Source organism: Mobula birostris, chromosome 9 (genome assembly GCF_030028105.1).
Source record: "Mobula birostris isolate sMobBir1 chromosome 9, sMobBir1.hap1, whole genome shotgun sequence".
Classification (NCBI taxonomy): Eukaryota; Metazoa; Chordata; class Chondrichthyes; order Myliobatiformes; family Myliobatidae; genus Mobula; species Mobula birostris.
Window position 1 is genome coordinate 93,808,292 of NC_092378.1, and position 20,118 is coordinate 93,828,409.

A 20,118-nucleotide genomic window follows, 5' to 3' on the forward strand; every position below is an offset into this window, starting at 1 on the left:
ACAGGATTGCTTCAAGTCAGTGGACTGGACTGTGTTCAAGGACTCATTGGAGGATCTGAATGAATTCACCATGGTGGTCATGGACTTAATTGAAACAGTTGTGCATGAGTGTGTCTCCACAAAATCATTTAGAGTCTCCCCCAACCGGAAGCCATGGATGAACCATGGGATCCACAATCTGCTGTGGCCAGATCAGTGACATTCAGGACTCACGAGACAGTAAGACACAAGAGGTCCAGGTATGATCTCTAGGAAGCCATCTCACATAAGAGGTGGCAATTCCAGACCAAACTTGTGTCATTGGAGAATGCTCGACAGCTTGGCAGGGCCTGAATGCTATTACCTCTCACAAAATGAAACCAAGTGACATAGGTGCCAACAAGGCTTTGCTCCCAGACAAACTCAATGCCTCCTATGCTTGCTTTAACTGTCAAAACATGGAGGAACTATCACCTGGAGGAGGACCTTAGAAGAATTAATAGTGCCTACAGCGACTCATTTGCTTGCATCTCCAGAAACAGCTCTATTTTTCCCTTTCAGGGTTCCTTTGAACACCCTGACCTGGAGTTACATGCTGACTTCGGTTCGTTGCGAGAATGGGACCTGTTCTTGGGGTTTCACGACTGGCCATTATTTGGCATACCAAGGGTGTGGCCTAAGAGCTTCACTCACCTTCGGTGGTCCAAGATCTCGTGGCTCTGGAGACGGGTGGATCGAAAGTCGGTGTCCGGGCAGGAGATCGGTGTGTCGTGGGAGATGGAAGATCTAAGGCTGTGTGCCCGGAGACCTGAGACCTTTTGGCACAGAGCTTGAAAAAAGCACCGCAATGGACTTTTAACATCCTCCCCTCTCACTGTGAAATGGAGACATCTCTTTCTCCCTTATTAGAGAGAGAGCCTTTGGTATGTCAAAATACCGGGTGAACAAGTAGTCTTTGGGGTAACTGCAAGTCTGTGTCTTTGCTGTTGTTTTGCAGCACACTTGAGTGCTCAGTGGTGGGTGCTGGTTTTTTTTTTGCTAGTTGGGGGAGGAGGGTCGTTGCTTGCTGTCACTTACGTGCAGGGGGGGAGCTGGGGGGGACTTTGGGGTTCTAACATTTAACTGTCATTCATTCTTTGGGGGCACTCCTCTGTTTTTCGTGGATGGTTGTGAAGAAAAAGCATTTCAGAATGTATATTGTATACATTTCCCTGACATTAAATGTACCTTTGAAACCAGGTTGGGTACCTGGCCAAGTACTAAAGATCTGTGCTGGTCAACTGGCTGGGGTGCTCACCGATATCTTTATCCTCTCACTTCGGCAGTCTAAGTTACCTACCTGCTTCAAGAAGGCTTCAATTCTACCGGTGCCCAAGAGGAAAGCGGGACCAGGACAAGGAACTTGGAACTAGGAGCCTGGGCTAGGACTCCAAGCCAGGGACTCGGAACCTGAGTCTTGACTCGGGCTCGGACCCCAGATCTAGGGCAAGACAAGATATGGCTACAGGACTGGACGTGGCTAGGCTACAGGACGAGGCACATGGACAGGACGAGAACACAAAGCCTTGACTTGGACAGAATGAGGTTCTTGGACTAGGCTTGGACTAGACGAGGTTCTGGGATGTGGCTTGGACTAGACGAGGTTCTGGGACGTGGCTTGGACGAGGAATCTCCAGCACAGGACATGGCTCTTGGACTAGGTTTGGTTTGGTTCTTGGACTTGGCTTGATTAGGCTCTTGGGTACAGAGGGGCCGGTACCCTTTCTAGGACGCAGGTTGGGATGACTGCCGAGGATACTTGCCAAGATAACCGTTGAGGAAGCTATCAGATGGGGAGAGGAAGGGAACAGTCCAGCAGGGAATCCTTGGTTTGCAGAGGTATTTATGTACCAACCCAAAATCAGAATCAGGTGCCTCAATTAAGGCACCCAATGGAATGAGGGAAAACAGGAAAACCCGGAATAAGGATCAATGAACCGGACCGTGAACCGGAAAGCAGATTTCACAGATCGGACCATGACAGTATCCTTCCCCTATGGGAGCCTCCCAGCGACCAAACGGGCTCTCCAGGACTAAGGATGACCAGGGCCGGTGGGAGGTATTCAACAGGAGGGAACTCAGGATGGCGAGAGTTAAACAACAGTGTCTGTGTTGCTGGGTCCATGTATGACTGGACTGTTCTCTCTCTCTCTCACCCTCTCTCTCCTCCCTTCGGAATCCCTGGCAGTTAATCTCAACAGTTATTTTGGCACTAACCTTTGTCTGTAATCTTTGTCTGCTAGCTTGCTTGCAGCCTCGTCTGTGTCCTCGCTTGTATCGCTATCAAGTTCAACTGCCAGAGTGAGACTGGAGCCTTGCCACGCCAAGATAAGGAACTATCTATCACTGAGTTTGGAACTGTCTCTTTGTGTCCCTGTGTTTAGTGTCCGTGTCAAAGAAGAGTCCCGGCCCTATGTCCTGTTCCTAAGGAGGGGTCCTGGCTCTGTGTAGAGCCCCGGCCCTATGTCCTGTTCCCAAGGAGGGGTCCTGGCTCTGTGTTCCTGTGTTCTTGTGCTCAAGTCCAAGGCCCTGTGTTCCCATGCTCAAATCCAAAGCTCTGTGTTCCCGTGCTCAAATCCAAGGCTCTGTGTTCCCGTGCTCAAATCCAAGGCTCCGTGTGTCACAATGGGGGCGTTGGGAACAGACCCAAATGCAAGACACAGACACTGAAGTACAGGACAGGACAAGGATGCAGGACCTGGGCTAGGACATGGACAAGAAACAGAGAAACCAGACAAGGAGAACTAGGAGCCTGGGCTTGAACCCCAAGCCAGAGACTGGACAAGGACCCAGAACCTGGGTCTTGCCTCGGGCCTGGGACCCAGAACCAGACAAGGACATGACATGATTCCAGGACAGGAGGCTGGGGTCTAGAGGCTTGAGGCTTGGAGACAGCCTTGGGGTCCTGAGGCTTGAGGCTTGGAGACAGGCTTGGGTTCCTGAGGCTTGAGGCTTGGAAACAGGCTTGGGTTCCTGAGGCTTGAGGCTTGGAGACAGGCTTGGGTTGCTGAGGCTTGAGGTTTGGAGACAGGCTTGAGGTCTTGGGTCTTGGGTCTAGGGTACTTCGAGGCTTGGGTATGGACTCCGAGCCAGTAACTGGGCAAGGACCCAAAACCTGGGACTTGACTCGGGCTCGGACTCCAGAACTAGGTGAAGACAAGGTAAGTCTACAGGACTGGAAATGGCTTGGGTGAGGAACTCCTGGGTAGGGCGAGACACAAGGACAGGTAAAGGCACATGGACAGGACTCGGATAGGACTGGACTATACAGAGACTGGACGAGGGCCTTCAGGAGCACAGAGCCTTGGACTAGAAGAGACGGGAGCATGGAACACAGAACCGGGTCCCCCCCTTGGGAACGGGACGTAGGGCCAGGACTCATACACATAACACAGAGCTGGGACCCCTCCTTGGGAACAGGACGTAGGGCTGGGACTCATACACAGAACGCTGAACATGAAGAGATGGATTCCAACACAAGGTGGCGGCAAATGGCTGGGCCCACCTAGCGAAGGCGTGGACACAGAGAGACAATTCCCCACAATGAAAGACAGTTCCTTATCTTGATCCAACAAGGCTCCTGTCTTGCTCCAGCGGTAAAATTTCAGCGATACAGGCGGGGTATATAGGCTGGGAATCCAGGCTAGGTGTGCAGGCGAGGTATCCAGGTAAGGTGAGGGGGGGGGGGGGGAGAGTCAAAGAGGGGAACAGACAGTCCAGCAGGGAATCTCTGGTTTGCAGAGGTATTTATGTCTCAGCCCCAAAACGAGAATCATGTGCCTACAACAGAAACTGGGGAAAACCAGAAACCCTGGAATAAGGAGTTATGGACCGGCCGGTGAACCGGAATGCGAATTTCACGGACCGGACCATGACAGGCTGGGTATATGGAGTGAGATGCCAGGCGTCGTAGAGTCAGGTACAATGACAAGGTACATATGCTTTTAGAGGATGTTCAGAGGAAATGGAGACATGCTCAAGTTGGGCCGGAGAGCCTATTTCTATGGACTCATCTCCCTTAGACATTCCTGATTATGACCGGAATGAAGCTCTGTGAAGCAGGACACAGGGAAGGAGCGTTTCATTGGTCAGCGCAATGCTTAGATAGCCGTTGGAACCACACATCCAGCGGGCAGAAGATCCGGCGGGCTGCGGCAGAGAAAGCTCGTCTTGCATTTTGAGCTGAAGGCCCCGGGAGGGCGCCCTGACCTTTACCGTATTGCGCTACCTACAAACCGTCCTTTAAATCAAGTTCATTAAAAACTAAATACTGTATAGGGTATGGCAGATGAAATAATTTACTGCACATGATCTTCCCTCGACGCTACTTCACCCAATCAGAATCTGATTCTGATTCACAATGTCTAATATTTGTGTTGGGTTTGCGGACATTTTCGTTTCGAAAGTTAGGAGAGCACGCTTCTCACTGAACTTCCAGCGTTGTTTGTTAGTAACACTGATTCAATTACTTCTCCAAAGTTACAGAACAGAGCGAATCCCCAAAAATAATCTGGTTAAAATGCATCTTTCCTGTTTAACGATACTAAGCTCCAAATAGTTAAAATTGTCAAAGTCTCGGCTTTTGACAGTGGAAATGGATCAGCTTTACTTAATTTTACTCTCAACCCGATAACATCCCTCCCTCGCCAGACCAAGTGGTGAGGGTGGGGCTAAAGTGCGTAAAAAGACGCGCAAAAATATTGCCGGGGTTTGGGGATAGCTAACTGCACCGAACTCCACTGAACCAAAACTTAACCGCGATCTGCGCCCCGATATACATTTAAACGCAGAATTATACCTTTTAAAATTATTGCTTGAAGCATGCAGTTCATGCAATCGAATCTAAAACTACTGACTGAAATCGCTCAAAGAAGCGGAGTTAGTATTATTGATAATGATATATAAAGCTCTGTTACACCAGTCGAACCGTCTTGTTCGTGAAGTAATCAAACAATAGCAACGCTCTTAAGGTCTGAGTTTAAGATTGAAACTCAAATTCGAAATGGCATAAGTTAAAAAACCCAGATGTCCCACCGTGAAGGAATGGACTGAGGAAATGATTAAGATTTCATTATATGAACACATGTTGGGAAGAATTAACAGTGAGGGAAAAGTGCAAGACAAGTGGGATCACATTTGGTTGTATGTTAATTTAAACTTAAATTAGAACTTCTTTCTGTCTCTAAGTTTTATTTGTTTTCCTGTCATGGGACGGCTGTGTAAATATGCTGTACTGTATGTGCTCTATGATATACTGTGCTGCTTTCTAAAATAAGAATATATAATAATAAAAATTTGAATTATAAAGAAGTGGAGCAACAATTCATCTTAAAATAAAACGAGATTGGATACAAAATTAAAAGCTGAATGCAACTTTACGAATGTAATCTGATATATTTCAGCCGAAATCTTTGAAGACCGACACCAGACCTATGTCAAAACCTAACTTGCAATTAATACCTTGCAATCTGCTATATTGCAAATCCGATTCATGCATGTAAATCTGCTATTGCATGATACTATGTAATCCATTATATTATTACCCAGTTCATAAAACAAAACACGGCAGTTCAGAGGTCCGGTCAGTAAGATATGATAAACTAAATTATAGGGCAGCTGTAACATTGTTTCCTTGTTCTACACGGACATTACTGGGAAAGATTGAATAGTTTGGAAGTTTTATTTCCTAGCACGTAGAATGAGTGGAGATTTGACAGAGATGTACAAAATAATGAGGGGTATAGATAGAGTAAATGCATGCACGCTTTTTCCACTGTGGCTGGGTTAAGGGTGAAAGGTGAAAAGTTTAAGGGGAACATGAGGGGAAACTTCTTCACTCAGAGGGTCGTGAGAGTGTGGAATGAGCTGCCAACTCAAATGGTGCATGCGAGCTCGATTCCAACGTTTAAGAGAAGTCTGGATAAGTTCATGGATGCCAGCCGTATGGAGGACTATGGTCCGGGCGCAGGCATTTTGAATGGTTCGGCACGGACCATTCTCTTTTCCATAGATGCTGCCTGGCCCGCTGAGTTCCTCCAGTATTTCGTCTGTGTTGCTTGGATTTCCAGCATCCTGTTTCTGATAGGCCGAAGGGCCTGTTTCTGTGCTGAATTTTTCTATGACCAAACTCAGTATAACTCCGGGTCAATGTAAATCACCTTGAGATGCTCGAACAATGAATTTGTAATCCGGAGCACCTTCGATTATTTTACGATCACCCAGCGGTAAAACTGTAACAACTATCTAGAGGCTAACCGACAGGGTCTGAGCCTAACGCCCAGGAGTAAATTAGTTACAATGAGCGCTTTTAATGACCACGGGATATTTTAGATATGTCGTCAATCAGTCTGTAACGCAAGATCACAAACAGCGTGTTACGATAACTGTTCTTTTTTAATGGCGATTGCGGGATAGGTAGCGGTACAGAATATCGAGAAGACACCGTGATCTGTTTCCTTGCGAAATAACTTCCGGCGATCTTGTCCTTCAAACTCCTGAGAGAAACGACGGGCTGAATCGTTGCTGGCACCACCAGCTCCCCTCCCACTGAAACCTTGGCTGTGGGACCGGACACCTTTAGGACTGAGATCCGGCGTTGGGAGTCCTGCAGCTGAACAGTGATTGCCACTTCAGAGTATACATTTGACCATGATAAATAATTCAGGTAGAAAGGGGAAATGACTGTAAATCGTGGAAATGTGAAATGAGAACACAGAACACAGCAAGTCAGGCAGCGTTTATGGGAGATGGTAATTTGGGAAGTTAAGACAGGGCAAGATTGGTATGTTGAGTGCTGGGGCTCTGGGGACAGAGTGACCTAGGGGTGCAGGTACGTCGTTTCCTGGAAGTAGAGACGGAAGGGAGGAAGAAGCCGTTTACTCTCGCATTCATACTCCAGGTTATTTGTGCAGGAGTTAGGATAGGATGTCAGGTTGCAACTGTACGAGTCGTCGGTGCGTGCGGCTCTGGTCGTTGATCATAAGCCAGAAACGGCACGGGAAAAGATTTGCCAGAGTGTTACCGGGAATGGGGCGGGGAGGGGGGAGGAGGGGGCTTGAAAGGAAGAGAGGCTGCATGGAATCAGAATCGCTTTAATATCACTGGCGTATGTCGTGAAATATGTTAACTTTGCGGCAGCAGGACAATGAAATATATGATAACTAAACACAGATAAAAACTGAATTGCGGTATGTCTATTAAATAGTTAAGTTAAAATAAGTAGTGTAAAAACAGAAATAAATTTAAAAAGTAGTGAGGTAGTGTTCATGGGTTCAATGTCCATTTGGTTGGCGGAGGGGAAGAAGCTGTTCCTGAATCACTCAGTGTGTATCTCCTTCCTGATAGTAATAATGAAAGAGGGCAGGTCCTGGGTGAGGGTGGTTGCCGCCTTACTAAGGCATCGCTTCTTTTTTTTTTAACATTTTAAAAATAATTTTAATTCAAGTTTCAAACTTGATTACATGGAATAATAATATCTACCCTCCCCTCTCCCCTTAACCCTCCCCCCTGATACATACCCCTACTTAAAAGAAAAGAAAGAAAAAGAAAAAGAAAGAAAGAAAGAGTGCCTGGATCTTGGAAGGTCTCCACATGCTCCGTGGGATTCGAAATAAATTTAATATATGTATTTGTTTCTTTCCCCAAAGGACCAACATCTTTATCATCGGAGCACCTATATATACAATCCTATCTTTTGTAAATAAGGGTGCCAAATATTCAAAAATGTATCATATTTATTTCTTAAATTATAAGTAACTTTTTCAAGTGGAATACAGCTAAAAGGCATCGCTTCTTGAAGATGTCTTGAATTTACGCGGCTCTTGCCCATGATGGAGCTGACTAATTTTACAAGTTTGCGCAACTTATTTCGATCCAGTGCAGTCGCCCCCTCCCCCGCCCTCACTCCACTATACCAGAATGGTCTCCGAGGTACATTCGTGAAGTTGTACACTTGCAGATTGGGACTTTTCCGTGGGCCACAGGAGGTTGAAAGGTGACCTTAGAGTCTTTTACGAAACAACTAGGAGCGCGAAAGGTCACAGTCTTTTCTCAAGGGTAGGACAGTTTAAAACTAGAGGACATAGGTTTAAGATGAGAAGGATAAAAGTTAAAAGGGCAACGCTTTCACACAGAGGATGGTGGGTAAGTGGAACGAGCTCCCAGAGGATGTGATTGCGAGAGGTACAATTACAACGTGTAAAGGACATTAACGCAGATGCATTGATATGGGTTAAATGCAAGAAAATGGGAGGACGCTAGATAAGTATGTTGGTCGGCACGGGCGGGGTGGGATGAAGGGCTTGTTTCCGGGTGCACAACTCCACAAGAGGAAAAAGAACATTTCGAGCCGATGATTTGAAAGAAGTTAGAAATAGGGCAGGTTTCAGTAACAAACAAGAGAAAATCGGAAGATGCCGGAAATCCAATCAACATGTACAAAATGCTGGAGGAACTCAGCAGGCCAGGCAGCATCTATGGTAAAGAGTACAGTCGGCGTTTCGGGCCGAAACCCTTCCGCAGGAGTGGAGAAAAAAAGCCGAGGAGTCCTCAAAGTTCTCCGTTTCTTTCTGAAAACCAGCGCCGGTGGCTGTAACTGATAGACCCGCACTGGCGCAGAAACCTCAGCGAGATGAACCTGGAATGCATTAGGCGAGTTGGATCATTTCTTCAACGGGGATTGTTCCAGTAGCGAGGATGGCGGGTGTGCGTATGTGTGTGTGTGTGTGTGTATGTGTGTGCGTGTGTGTGTACGTGTGTGTGTGTGTGTGTGTGTGTGTGTGTGTGTGTGTTTGGGGGGTGGGGAGTTTGCCGTGGCCGTCCTAGGTGCTGAGGTCAGGATTAAACCCAGACTGAGTTGAGGATTCAAGCAACACACACACACATATACACACACACACATACACACACACACACACACACACACACACACACACACACACACACACACACACACACACAATATGCTGGAAGAATTCAGCAGGCCAGGCAGCATCTATGGAAAAGAGTAAATGGCCGACGTTTCGGACCGAGACCCTTCATCACGGCTGCAGATTCTCGCTCAAAAGGATGGTGGAGAGCGGTCCCGACACGGGGCTGGGCCGGTGGAGCCTCGTGGGAGCTGGTCCATATCTGAACGCGATGTCCAGCAATGTCAGATCACTGACCCATAGACAAAGCTGGGCAGAGCGCAACCGGGGTTGATAAAAAAAATCTACCATGAAACATCTTGGTAGTGACCAAGTTAATAAAGAGCAAGTGGGTGAGGTGATGGGAAACAGGCGTGGGGCTGTGGGACTTGTTATGAAATCCAGCAGGGCGGGAGATTTGACCTCGGTAGGGGTTGGACAAGGTGGGGTACCGGGAGGTTTGGAGTGACACCGTGGCGATGGCTGTGAGTGGATTCGGGCGACAGGAGCGCTCGCCGGGGTCTTTGCAAAGACTGGAGATGGAGCTGGCGCTATTGACAAAGAAACCCAAGACTCTCAGCTGATTGAAGACTGCTTTGAAGTGTGTGGGAGCCGCGGACTCTGGGCATGACGTGTACCAGAGGGAGTTCACTCCCTGAAGTTAGTTTCAGGTGAATTTCAGCCCCGCCACCCCCTGTCTCCAACACATACGCACCTTGGGCAGGTGGAGCGCAGTCGCAGCTTCAGCATGTTCTGTCCCGGACACTCGCTGCCCCAGATTCCAGTCGGGATCTTCTCCCAGCACGCGGGGCACATCTGTCCCGTTTTCCCGACCCGAGTTGCCTCTTCTTTGTCGAACGTTCTCTTGCCCCCCGCTCCCATCTTCAGCTATGGGCTGCTCCAAGGCTGTGTACCGTCCGAGCCCTGCAAACAGGCGCTTCTGCTCGCCACGCAGGCGGCGGGATTGACCGGAATGACCGACTACCCCGGTAAGAGTGCGAGTGAGAGATGGAGAGAGAGAGGGTGGGGGAGAGAGATAGAGATAGAGATAGATAGATAGATAGATAGAGAGAGGGGGGGGGGTAGAGAGAGCGGGGGGAGAGACGGAGAGAGAGAAAGGTAGAGAGACGGAGAGAGAGGGAAAAGGAGGGAGGGGAGTGAAAGGGAGGGGGAGGGAGGTACGAAAGGGAGAGAGAAATAGGATCAGAGACTGTTAGTGACTATTGGAATATGCATTTATTAGCATGTTCGCTTTATAGAGAGTGAGTGTTCGAGGAAGAAGGAGCGTTAGAGGGTGACTGAGCGCCTTAGAGATTGTGGGGAGAGTTTTGGGGAGAGTTTAATACAGTGTTTTTGAGTGTTATAGACTTGGAGCTCCTGAGTGTTAGATAGAGGGTGAACATTAAAGGGTGTGTATGTTGGGAGCGGGGGAAGAGGGAGACTATGGGTTTTAGAGAATTTAGGAGTGTGTGTTCGAAACTGAGCTTTATAAAATGATAGAGAGTGAGTATTAGAGTGGTGAAAGAGGGAGTATGTATGTTAGAGAGGGAGGCTATATGAATGTTATAGGGAGACTGAAAGAGCATCAGGAAATATTTTGATTGTGTGCTGTTGAGAGGGGATGTACTGTAGATACCAGGAATCCGTGTTTGCGAATGTGGGTTTGAGAGAGAATGTGTGAGAGGATAGGAATGTGTGTGAATGAGAGCGAGAGAATGGAGGGAGGGAGGGGAACGTGCTGCTCTTATCCTGCGAATGAGAGACCCATCTGTGCAAATGTGCAAAGGTGGAGAGATTTGGATGAAATATGTGCGTAACTGAGGTGCGTGATGGAAGGGTGGGAATGTGTATGTGTGTGTGTGTGTGACTGTGTATGTGTATTTGTATGTGTGTGTGTGTGTTTATGTTTGTATTTGTGTTTGTGTGTGTACGTTTGTGTTTGTATGTGTGTATATGTGGTGTGTGTTTGTGTGTGTGCTTGTGTGTGTTAGTGAGTGTGTGCGTTTTATTATGTGTGTGTTTGTATTGTGTGTGTGTGTGTGTGTGTGTGTGTGTGTGTGTGTGTGTGTGTTGGGTTGGGTGTATTTGTGTAACTATATGGATGTACGTTTATACATGCATGTGTGTGCGTGTGTGTCTGTGTGTTTGAATGTTTGTGAGTCTGTGTGAATGAATATGAGAAAGCGTGCATATGTGTAAGTGTGTACGTGTGAGAGAGGATGTGTAGGTGTGTGCAAATGAACTTTAAGTGATCAGGGTGGGTAAAGAGGTTGTGGGTGAGTGAGGAGGATGGGATATAAGTGTGGACTCGTGAGGAGATGAAGCACTGGAGTGGAAATGTGTGTGAACGAGAGGAAAATGTAGGGCACGGATGTTAAGGAATCAGAGAACACGAGACACGGCCAGAGACAAAGAGGAAATTGTGGGATGTAGCAACAAAGCTCAGGAGGTTTGAGAAAATAGTGGCCCAGGCTGTGCAGTGTGGATCTGAAGGACAAAGGGCTGCAATAAATGAGATGGTAAAAAACGAAGCATAGAGAGAGAAGGAACAAGGTTCAACTGACGTGGATGAATGATGAGCTATTGAGCAGAAAGTAGAGTGAAGTCCGAGTGAGTGAACTGAGCAGAGAGTAGAGTGAGGTCTGAGTGAGTGAACTGAGTAGAGAGTAGAGTGAACGTACTGTGGGTAACCAGACACGTTTTTACCCAGAGAGTGGTAGGTGCCAGGACCTGGCTGCCAAGGGTAGTGGTGGTAGCAGATTGATTAGTGGCTTTCAAGAGGCCACTAGATGCTGCCTGGATTAGAGGGTATGTGATCTAAGGAAACATTGGACAAACTTGAGTTGTTCTCCCTAGACTGCTGGAGTCTGAGGGCAGACCTGTTAGAGATCCATGAAAAGCTATGGGAGGATAGAGAATCAGAATCTTTTCCACAGGCTAGAAATATTTCTTGGTTGAGGGGAGGTGGAAGGTTAAAAATCAGAATCAGGTTTCATGTTACTGGCATATGTCATAAAATTTGTTGTTTTGTGGCAGAAGTACATTGCAATACCCAATAAAATCTGTAAAATTACAATATGTATGTATAAAAATCCAATTAAATACGTATTGCAAAAAGAGAGGGAAAAATACTGAGGTATTCAGGTAGCTGGAGGCAGAGGGGTAGAACCTGTTCCTGAATCGTTAAGTGTGTGTCTTTAGGCCTCTGTTCCTTCTCATTGATGGTATCAATGAGAAGAGAGCATGTCCCGATTGATGGGGGTCCTTAATGATGGATGCAGCCTTTTTGAGGCATTGCCTTTTGAAGGAGTCCTCGATGCTGGGGAGGCTAGTGCCCATAGTGGAGCTGGCAGAGTTTGCAACTTTCTGCAGCCTTTTCTGATCCTGTGTAGTGTGCCTTCCTTACCAGAGGGTGATGCAGCCAGTTAGAATAACTCTCCACAGTACACCTGTTGAAATTTGCAAGTGTCTTTGGTGATATACCAATTCTCCACAAGCTCCTAATGAAATATAGCCGCTGTTACACCTCCTTTGTAATTGCATTGATATGTTGGGCACAGGATAGATCCTCAGAAATGTTGACACACAAGAACTTGAAACTACTGACTCTTTCCTCTATTGATCCAGCAATGTCTGTTTCCTTGATTTCTCCTTCCTGAAGTCCACTATCAATTCCTTGGTCTTACTGACGTTGAGTGCAAGGTTGTTTCTGTGATCTATCCCACTCCAGTACACCTTCTCATCACCATTGAAAATTCTGCCAGCAATAGTTGTGTCATTGGCATAATTATAGATGGTGTTTGAGCTGTGCCTAGCCACACAGTCATGAGGTGGGCCAGTGTTGATTGTCATTGAAGAGCAGATATCATTTCTGATCTGCACAGACTGTGGTCTCCCATTGAGGAAGTCAAGGAACTGTTTGCAGAGAGAGGTACAGATTGCCAGCTTTTGGAACTTGTTGGTTAGAACTAAGGGTGTGATTGTGTTGAACACTGAGCTGTAATCAATAAAGAGCAGCCTGATGTAAGTATTACCTTTGTCCAGGTGATCCAAAGCTGAATGGAGAGCCAGTGAGATTTCACCTGGTTAGGACCTACTGTGGTGACAGGTAAATGGTAGCTGATCCATGCCCTTACTTCGGCAGGAGTTGATTCTAGCCATGACCAATATCTCCAAGCACTTTGAAACAGAGGATGTGAGAGCCACTGGGTAATGGTCATTGAGGCAGCTCACCCTGCTCTTCCTGGCCACTGGTGTGATTGTCACTTTTTTAAAGCAGGTGGGAACTTCCAACGGCAGTAGTGAGAGACTGAAGATGTCCTTGAACACTCCTGCTAGTTGGTTGTCACAGCTTTTCAGTGCCCTACTAGGTACATACACCACTGGGGCCTGATGCCTTGTGAGGCTTCACCTTCTTTTAAGATGTTCTGATGTTGGCCTCCACGACAGAGATCACAGGGTCATTAGATGCTGCTGGGACCCTCATAGGTGTAGTTTTTTTCTCCCTTTCAAAGTGTGAATGAAAGACTTTGAGCTCATTTGGGAGTGAAGCATTGTTCCCATTCACAATGTTTGGTTTTGCTTTGTAGGAAGTAATGGCCTGCAAATCCTACCAGAGCCGACATACATTGATTCTGCCTCTAACCTCAATTGGAATTGTTTTCTTGCCCTTAAAATAGACTTCCTTAGGTCATACCTGGTCTTCCTGTATAGTTCTGGATCACCAGTCCCGAATGCCACAGATCAAGCCCTCAGCAGACTGCAAGTCTCCTCACTCATCCACGGCTTTTGGTTTGGGTATGTCCAGTATGTTCTCGAAGGCACACACTCATCCACACAGGTCTCGATATTGGTGAGGTCAGTGACAACTGTGGCGTATTCATTCAGACTAGCCAATAATATAAAGCGGGGTACCAGAAGTTTTTTTTCAGTTATATATAAAGTAAAAAGGAGGTGAGAGTTGATATTGGACCACTGGAAAATGATGCTGGTGAGATAGTCATGGAGAACAAAGACATGGCAGATGAACTTAATGAGTACTTCGCGTCTGTCTTCACTGTGGAAGACACTAGTAGTGTGCCAGTGGTCCATGAGTGTCAGGGAGCAGGAGTGAGTGCCATTGCTATTACAAAGGAAAATGTGCTAGGCAAATTCTAAGGTCTTAAGGTGGATAAGTCACCTGGACCAGATTGACTACATACCAGGATCCTGAGAATGGTTACTGAAGAGATAACTGATGCGTTGGTCATGATCTTTCAAGAATTACTTGATTCTGGCAAGGTCCTGGAGGACTGGAAGATTGCAAATGTCACTCTACTGTTTAAGAAGGCAAAAGAAAGGAAATTATAGGCCAACTGTCCTAACCACAGAGGTTGGGAAAGTGTTGGAGTCTATTATTAAGGATGAGGTTTTGGTGTACTTGGAGACTAATGATAAAATAAGTCAAAGTCAGCATGGTTTCTGTAAAGGGAAATCTTGCCTGAAAAATCTGTTAGAATTCTTTGAGGAAGCTACAAGCAGGGTGGAAAAAGGAGAAGCAGTGGATGTCATTTACTTAGATTTTCAGAAGGCATTTGATAAGGTACCACACATGAGGCTGCTTAAAAAGATAAAATCCTATCGTGTTACAGGAAAGACACTGGCATGGATAGCAGACTGGCTGATGAGCAGGAGGCAGCAAGTGGGAATAAAAGGGACCTTTTCTGGTTGGCTGCTAGTGACTAGTGGTGTTCAATTTGTCAATGATTTAGATAATGGAATTGATGACTTTGTGGCAAAGTTTGCAGATGATATGAAGACAGATGGAAGGGTAGCTAGTGCTGAGAAAGCAATGCAATTGCAGCAGGACTTAGACAAATTGGAAGAATGGGCAAAAAAGTGTCAGCAGTTTCGGGCCCCATATCTCAGAAAGGATGTGTTGTCATTGGAGAGAGTCCAGAGGAGGTTCATGAGGATGATTGCAAGAATGAAGGGGTTAACAATGAGGAGTGTTTGGCAGCTTTGGGTGGATGTGGAGAAGATGTTTCCTATGGTGGGGGTATCCAGAACTAGAGGGCACAGCTTCAAAATTGAGGGGTGACCCTCTGGATCAGAGGTAGGGAGGAATGTTTTTTAGCTAGAGGATAGTAAATCTGTGGAATGCTCTGGCACAGACTGTGGTGGAGGCCAAGTCCATGTGTATATTGAAGGCGGAAGTTGATCATTTCCTGATCGGTTGAGGTATCAAAAGATATGACGAGAAACAGGTGTGTGGGGTTGAGTGAGATCAGCCATGATGACAAAAACACGAGGAATTCTGCAGGTGCTGGAAATTCAAGCAACACACATCAAAGTTGCTAGTGAACGCAGCAGGTCAGGCAGCATCTCTAGGAAGAGGTACAGTGGACATTTCAGGCCGAGACCCTTCGTCAGGACCAAGGTCTCGGCCTGAAACGTCGACTGTACCTCTTCCTAGAGATGCTGCCTGACCTGCTGCGTTCACCAGCAACTTTGATGTGTGTTGCTCAGCCATGATGAAATGTCATTGCAGACTCAATGGGCTGAATGGCCTAATCTGCCTCTAGGTCTTATGGCAAAGAGGGGTAGGTGTCTGAAATGGGTTTCCAGGGGTAGTAGTGGAAGAAGTCATTTTAGGTGGAGTTTAAGAGGCTTTGAGAAGGACACATGAAGATGAAGGGATTGGAGGGATATGGATAATACACGGGTGGAGAATATTTAGTATAAATTGTCATCAAGATAGGCACAATATCATGGGCTGAATGGTCTGTTCTATGTTCAGTGTAGAACTAGGGAGTGGAGGTTTAGGGATCGTGTATCGGCAGAAGAGATTTAGCTGAATTTGATATTGTTTGGCACAGACATTGAGCTGAAGGGTTGTACGGTCCTACATTCTACCAGTGTAGAGAACGGCAGGGGACAGGAAAGAGGGAACAGAAAACAGGTGAATCAAATGAACAAATAGCAGATCACACAGAAAGGGAATGGAGTGGGACCACAGGGAATGAATCAACAGAGAATACAGTGTGGAGAAAGAGAGTCAATAAGTGGGGTGAAATTGACGAAGGTTGGAGTGGTAGGGGTCAGGTGAATGCAAAATTAGGTGAAAATAGAGTAGAACAGGCAGAAGGTAAGGAAGCGGCCATAAGGAGAGAGCACAGTGAACAGACACGGGAAAACAGAGAGAAGAAAAAAGAAAGAGGGTACTGAACGATGAAGGGGATGAATGGAGAGGGCATGGAAATGGAGTGACAAAAGCAGGATGAAGAGGTTAGTGAGTGGAGAGTGGATTTAGTGGTCAGAATGGTTTGGAGATTAGAATGAGGAAAACCAGGAGTGGGCAGAACAGGGTGTGAGTAGAGAGGGAACTAGGCAGAAAGAGGATACAGATTGTGTATCGAATAGAGAACGGAGTGAATCCGAAGTGTGCGAATGAAGCTGTGTGTGAACACTTAGGGGAATAAACAGTGAAGGGAGTAAGAGAGAAAAGAGTGGAGAATGGAGAAATTAGTTTATTGTCTGCAGCCACCAGTTCTTCTCAAGCAGGGGTTCCCAACCTTTTTTATGCCATGGACCATTACCATTATCCAAGGAGTCTGTGGACCCCTGTCCTAGAGCTTTAAGGACTTCTGTTATCCAGTATTATGATCGGTGTGCAATGAGAAACAGCGAATTGTTTACTGTGAGCTCTTTCCCCTAATGACTACTGATAGCATTTTGTACTATTTCAAATCCATTTCCATAATGTTTCAGGTCAACAGCATTTTATTAGAACTTTATACCCCTGCCTGATGCTTTCTTTTCCTTTGGCTTCAATGGAAAATAAAATTGGGCTGGTAATAAATGGGCTTTCCATTTGCTGTTGTGTGTTGTGCATTACCAGACAAAGAAAAACCTGCAGTGTATGGTTTAAGCAGTGTAGACTCTTCTCTGCCTGTTTTATTTTCTTTAATGCTTATTTTTCACTTTTTGCACCTTATCTGTTGTGTAGCCTATCTCTGTACTTTACATTTTAATAACAGTTTTCTTTAAAGTATGGTTTATATTTTGTTTCCAGTGCTTTTCACCTTCGATCAGTTTAATTTCTGTGGGAGAGTGTAAGTCTTTTTATTTCTTGTGATAAAGTCAGAATTTTCTGCAAGTTTCAGTACAGTATGTTAAGCAGCATCTGTGGAGAAAGAAGCAGAGTTAACATTTGGATCTGACCCAAAAAGTTAACCCTTTCTTTCTCTATAGATGCTGCCTGACCTGCTGAGTGTTTCAAGCATTTCTGCTTTTTCTGTTAGATTTCTGTTATCCGCACATTTTTACTTTACATTTATTTCTGAAAGTGAGTTTATATCTGTTTGAATTTTCATGCGTTGCCTGTCTCATGTTTACATCTCTTGTCCATTTGGTCTAATGCACATTTTATTGGATATTTCATTCTTCACGGGCCTGTAATATATTTTTTTCTGTATATATCTCTTCTATCTTTTCACTTTAATTTCATTTACTGTTCTCTCTGTTTATTTCTTGCAGCCTATATTTTATTTTATTTCCTTTTTTATTCACTTATTTCTCCACTTCATCCGCTCCATATTATTTTGATCACTATATTGTAACTAATTCATACAATACCTGAGTCTGATATTTTATCACAGTTTATATTTCCTTTTTTTAACATTTTATGCTATTGTTAGTCATAAAATATATGACTTGATGACTGTTATATGAATTATATTTTGAATTTTGATCATTGTGTTTGAATGTTTTATCTTTTGTATTTAAGAATATAGAATATAGAACATTACAAAACATTACAGTCCCTTCAGCCCATGATATTGTACCAAACCTTCAACCTACTCTAAGATTAATCAAACCCTTCCTTCATCTAAGTGCCAGTCTAAGAATATCTTTAAGTCCCTAGTATATCTGCCTCTACTACCATGCCCGACAGCGATTTCTATGCACCCACCACTCTCTATGTAAAAATCAACTTCTGACATCCCCGTTATACTTTCTTCCAATCACCTTAAATTATGCCCCCTTGTATTAGCCATTTCTACCCTGGGAAAACATCCCTGGATGCCCAGTTTATCTTTGCCTCTTATCATCTTGTGCACCTCCATCAAGCTACCTTTCATTCAACTTTTCTCCAAGGGAAAAGCCCTAGGTCATTCAACCTACCCTCATAAGACATGCTCTTTAATCCATACAGCCTCCTGGTAAATCTCCTCTGCATCCACATCCTAGCTATAAGGAGGCAACCAAACTGAACCACAGTTTAATAGAGCTGCAACTTTACTTTCTGGTGCTTGAAATAAATCCCCCAACTAATGAAGGCCAACACACTATATGCCTTTTAAGCACCCTATCACCTTGTGGGACAACCTTGAGGAATCTATGGACATGGATCCCAAGATCTCTCTGTTACTCCACACTGTTAGAATCCTACCATTAACCTTAATGTATTAACATATGTCATGTCACATGTCTCCATCATGAACTCTATCTGCAAATTTTAAACCCAGTTCTGTATCCTCTCAATGTTTCATTGTATCCTACGACAACCTTCTAGACCAGAGGTTCCCTTGGTCACTGATCTCCAGGCAGAATAATCTCCGTCTACTACACATTCGACCTTATATGGGCAAGCCAATGCTGAATCCATGTAGCTAAGTTTCCCTGTATCACATTCTGTTTGTTTTCATATGAGCTCCCATGGCGAACCTTATCAAAAGCCTTACACACACACCATACACACCCACCATATCCACTGCCTACCAAAGTCCAGACACATCACATCCACTGCTTACCAAAGTCCATACATACACACCACATGCACTGCTTACCAGAGTCCATACACACACATCCGCTGCTTACCAGAGTCCATATACACCACAGCCACTGCTTAACATAGACCATACACACCACATCCACTGCTTTTCAAAGTCCATACACACACACACCACATTCACTGCTAACCAAAGTCCATACACACCACATCCACTGCTTACCATAGTCCATACACACCCACCATATCCACTGCTTACCAGAGTCCATACACACCACATCCACTGCTTACCAGAGTCCATACACACCACATCCACTGTTTTCCAAAGTCCATACACACACACACACACCACATCCACTGGTTACCAAAGGCCACACACACCACATCCACTGCTTACCAGAGTTCATACACACCCACCACATCCACTGCTTACCAAAGCCCATACACACCACATCCACTGCTTACCAGAGTCTTTACACACAACATCCACTGCTTACCAGAGTCCATACACACCACATCCACTGCTTACCAGAGTCCATACACACCACATCCACTGCTTTCCAAATTCCATACACACACACACCACATCCACTGGTTACCAAAGGCCACGCACACCACATCCACTGCTTATCAGAGTCCATACACACCACATCCACTGCTTACCAGAGTCCATACACACCACATCCACTGCTTTCCAAAGTCCATACACACACACACACCACATCCACTGGTTACCAAAGGCCACGCACACCACATCCACTGATTACCAGAGTCCATACACACACCACATGCACTGCTCACCAGAGTCCATACACACCATATCCACTGCTTACAAAAGAGCATACACACACAACACATCCACTGCTTACCAGAGTCTATATACATCACATCCACTGCTTACCAAAGTCCATACACACCACATCCACTGGTTACCAATGTCCATATACACGCACCACATCGACTGTTTACCAAAGTCAATAAACGCCACATCCACGGCTTACCAAACTTCATACACAGCTACCACATCCACTGCTTACCAGAGTCCATATACACCACATCCACTGCTTACCATAGTCCATACACACCACAGCCACGGCTTACCATAGTCCATACACATCTACCACATCCATTGCTTACCAGAGTCCATACACACCACATCCACTGCTTACCATAGTCCATACACATCCACCACATCCACTGCTTACCCCACAGTCCAAATACATCACATCCACTGCTTACAAGAGACCATACACACCACATCCACTGCTTACCAGAGTCCATACATACACACCACATCCACTGCTTGCCAAAGTCCATACACACCACAGCCACTGCTTAACATAGTCCATGCACCCCCACCACATCCACTGCTTAACAGAGTCCATACAAATCACATCCACTGCTTTCCAAAGTCCATAAACA

General features: G+C 45.6%; 1 protein-coding gene across 1 annotated transcript in view; it reads left to right on the top strand.

Moving 5' to 3' along the window:
* The first annotated feature begins 9,672 nt into the window (after positions 1 to 9,672).
* The window catches only part of LOC140202423 (visual system homeobox 2), a 434,493-nt gene continuing 424,047 nt past the window's right edge, over positions 9,673 to 20,118 (top strand). The window contains exon 1 of the mRNA XM_072267291.1: positions 9,673 to 9,913. Coding sequence (XP_072123392.1) covers positions 9,673 to 9,913 — 241 coding nt within the window. The remainder of the gene's footprint in view (positions 9,914 to 20,118) is intronic.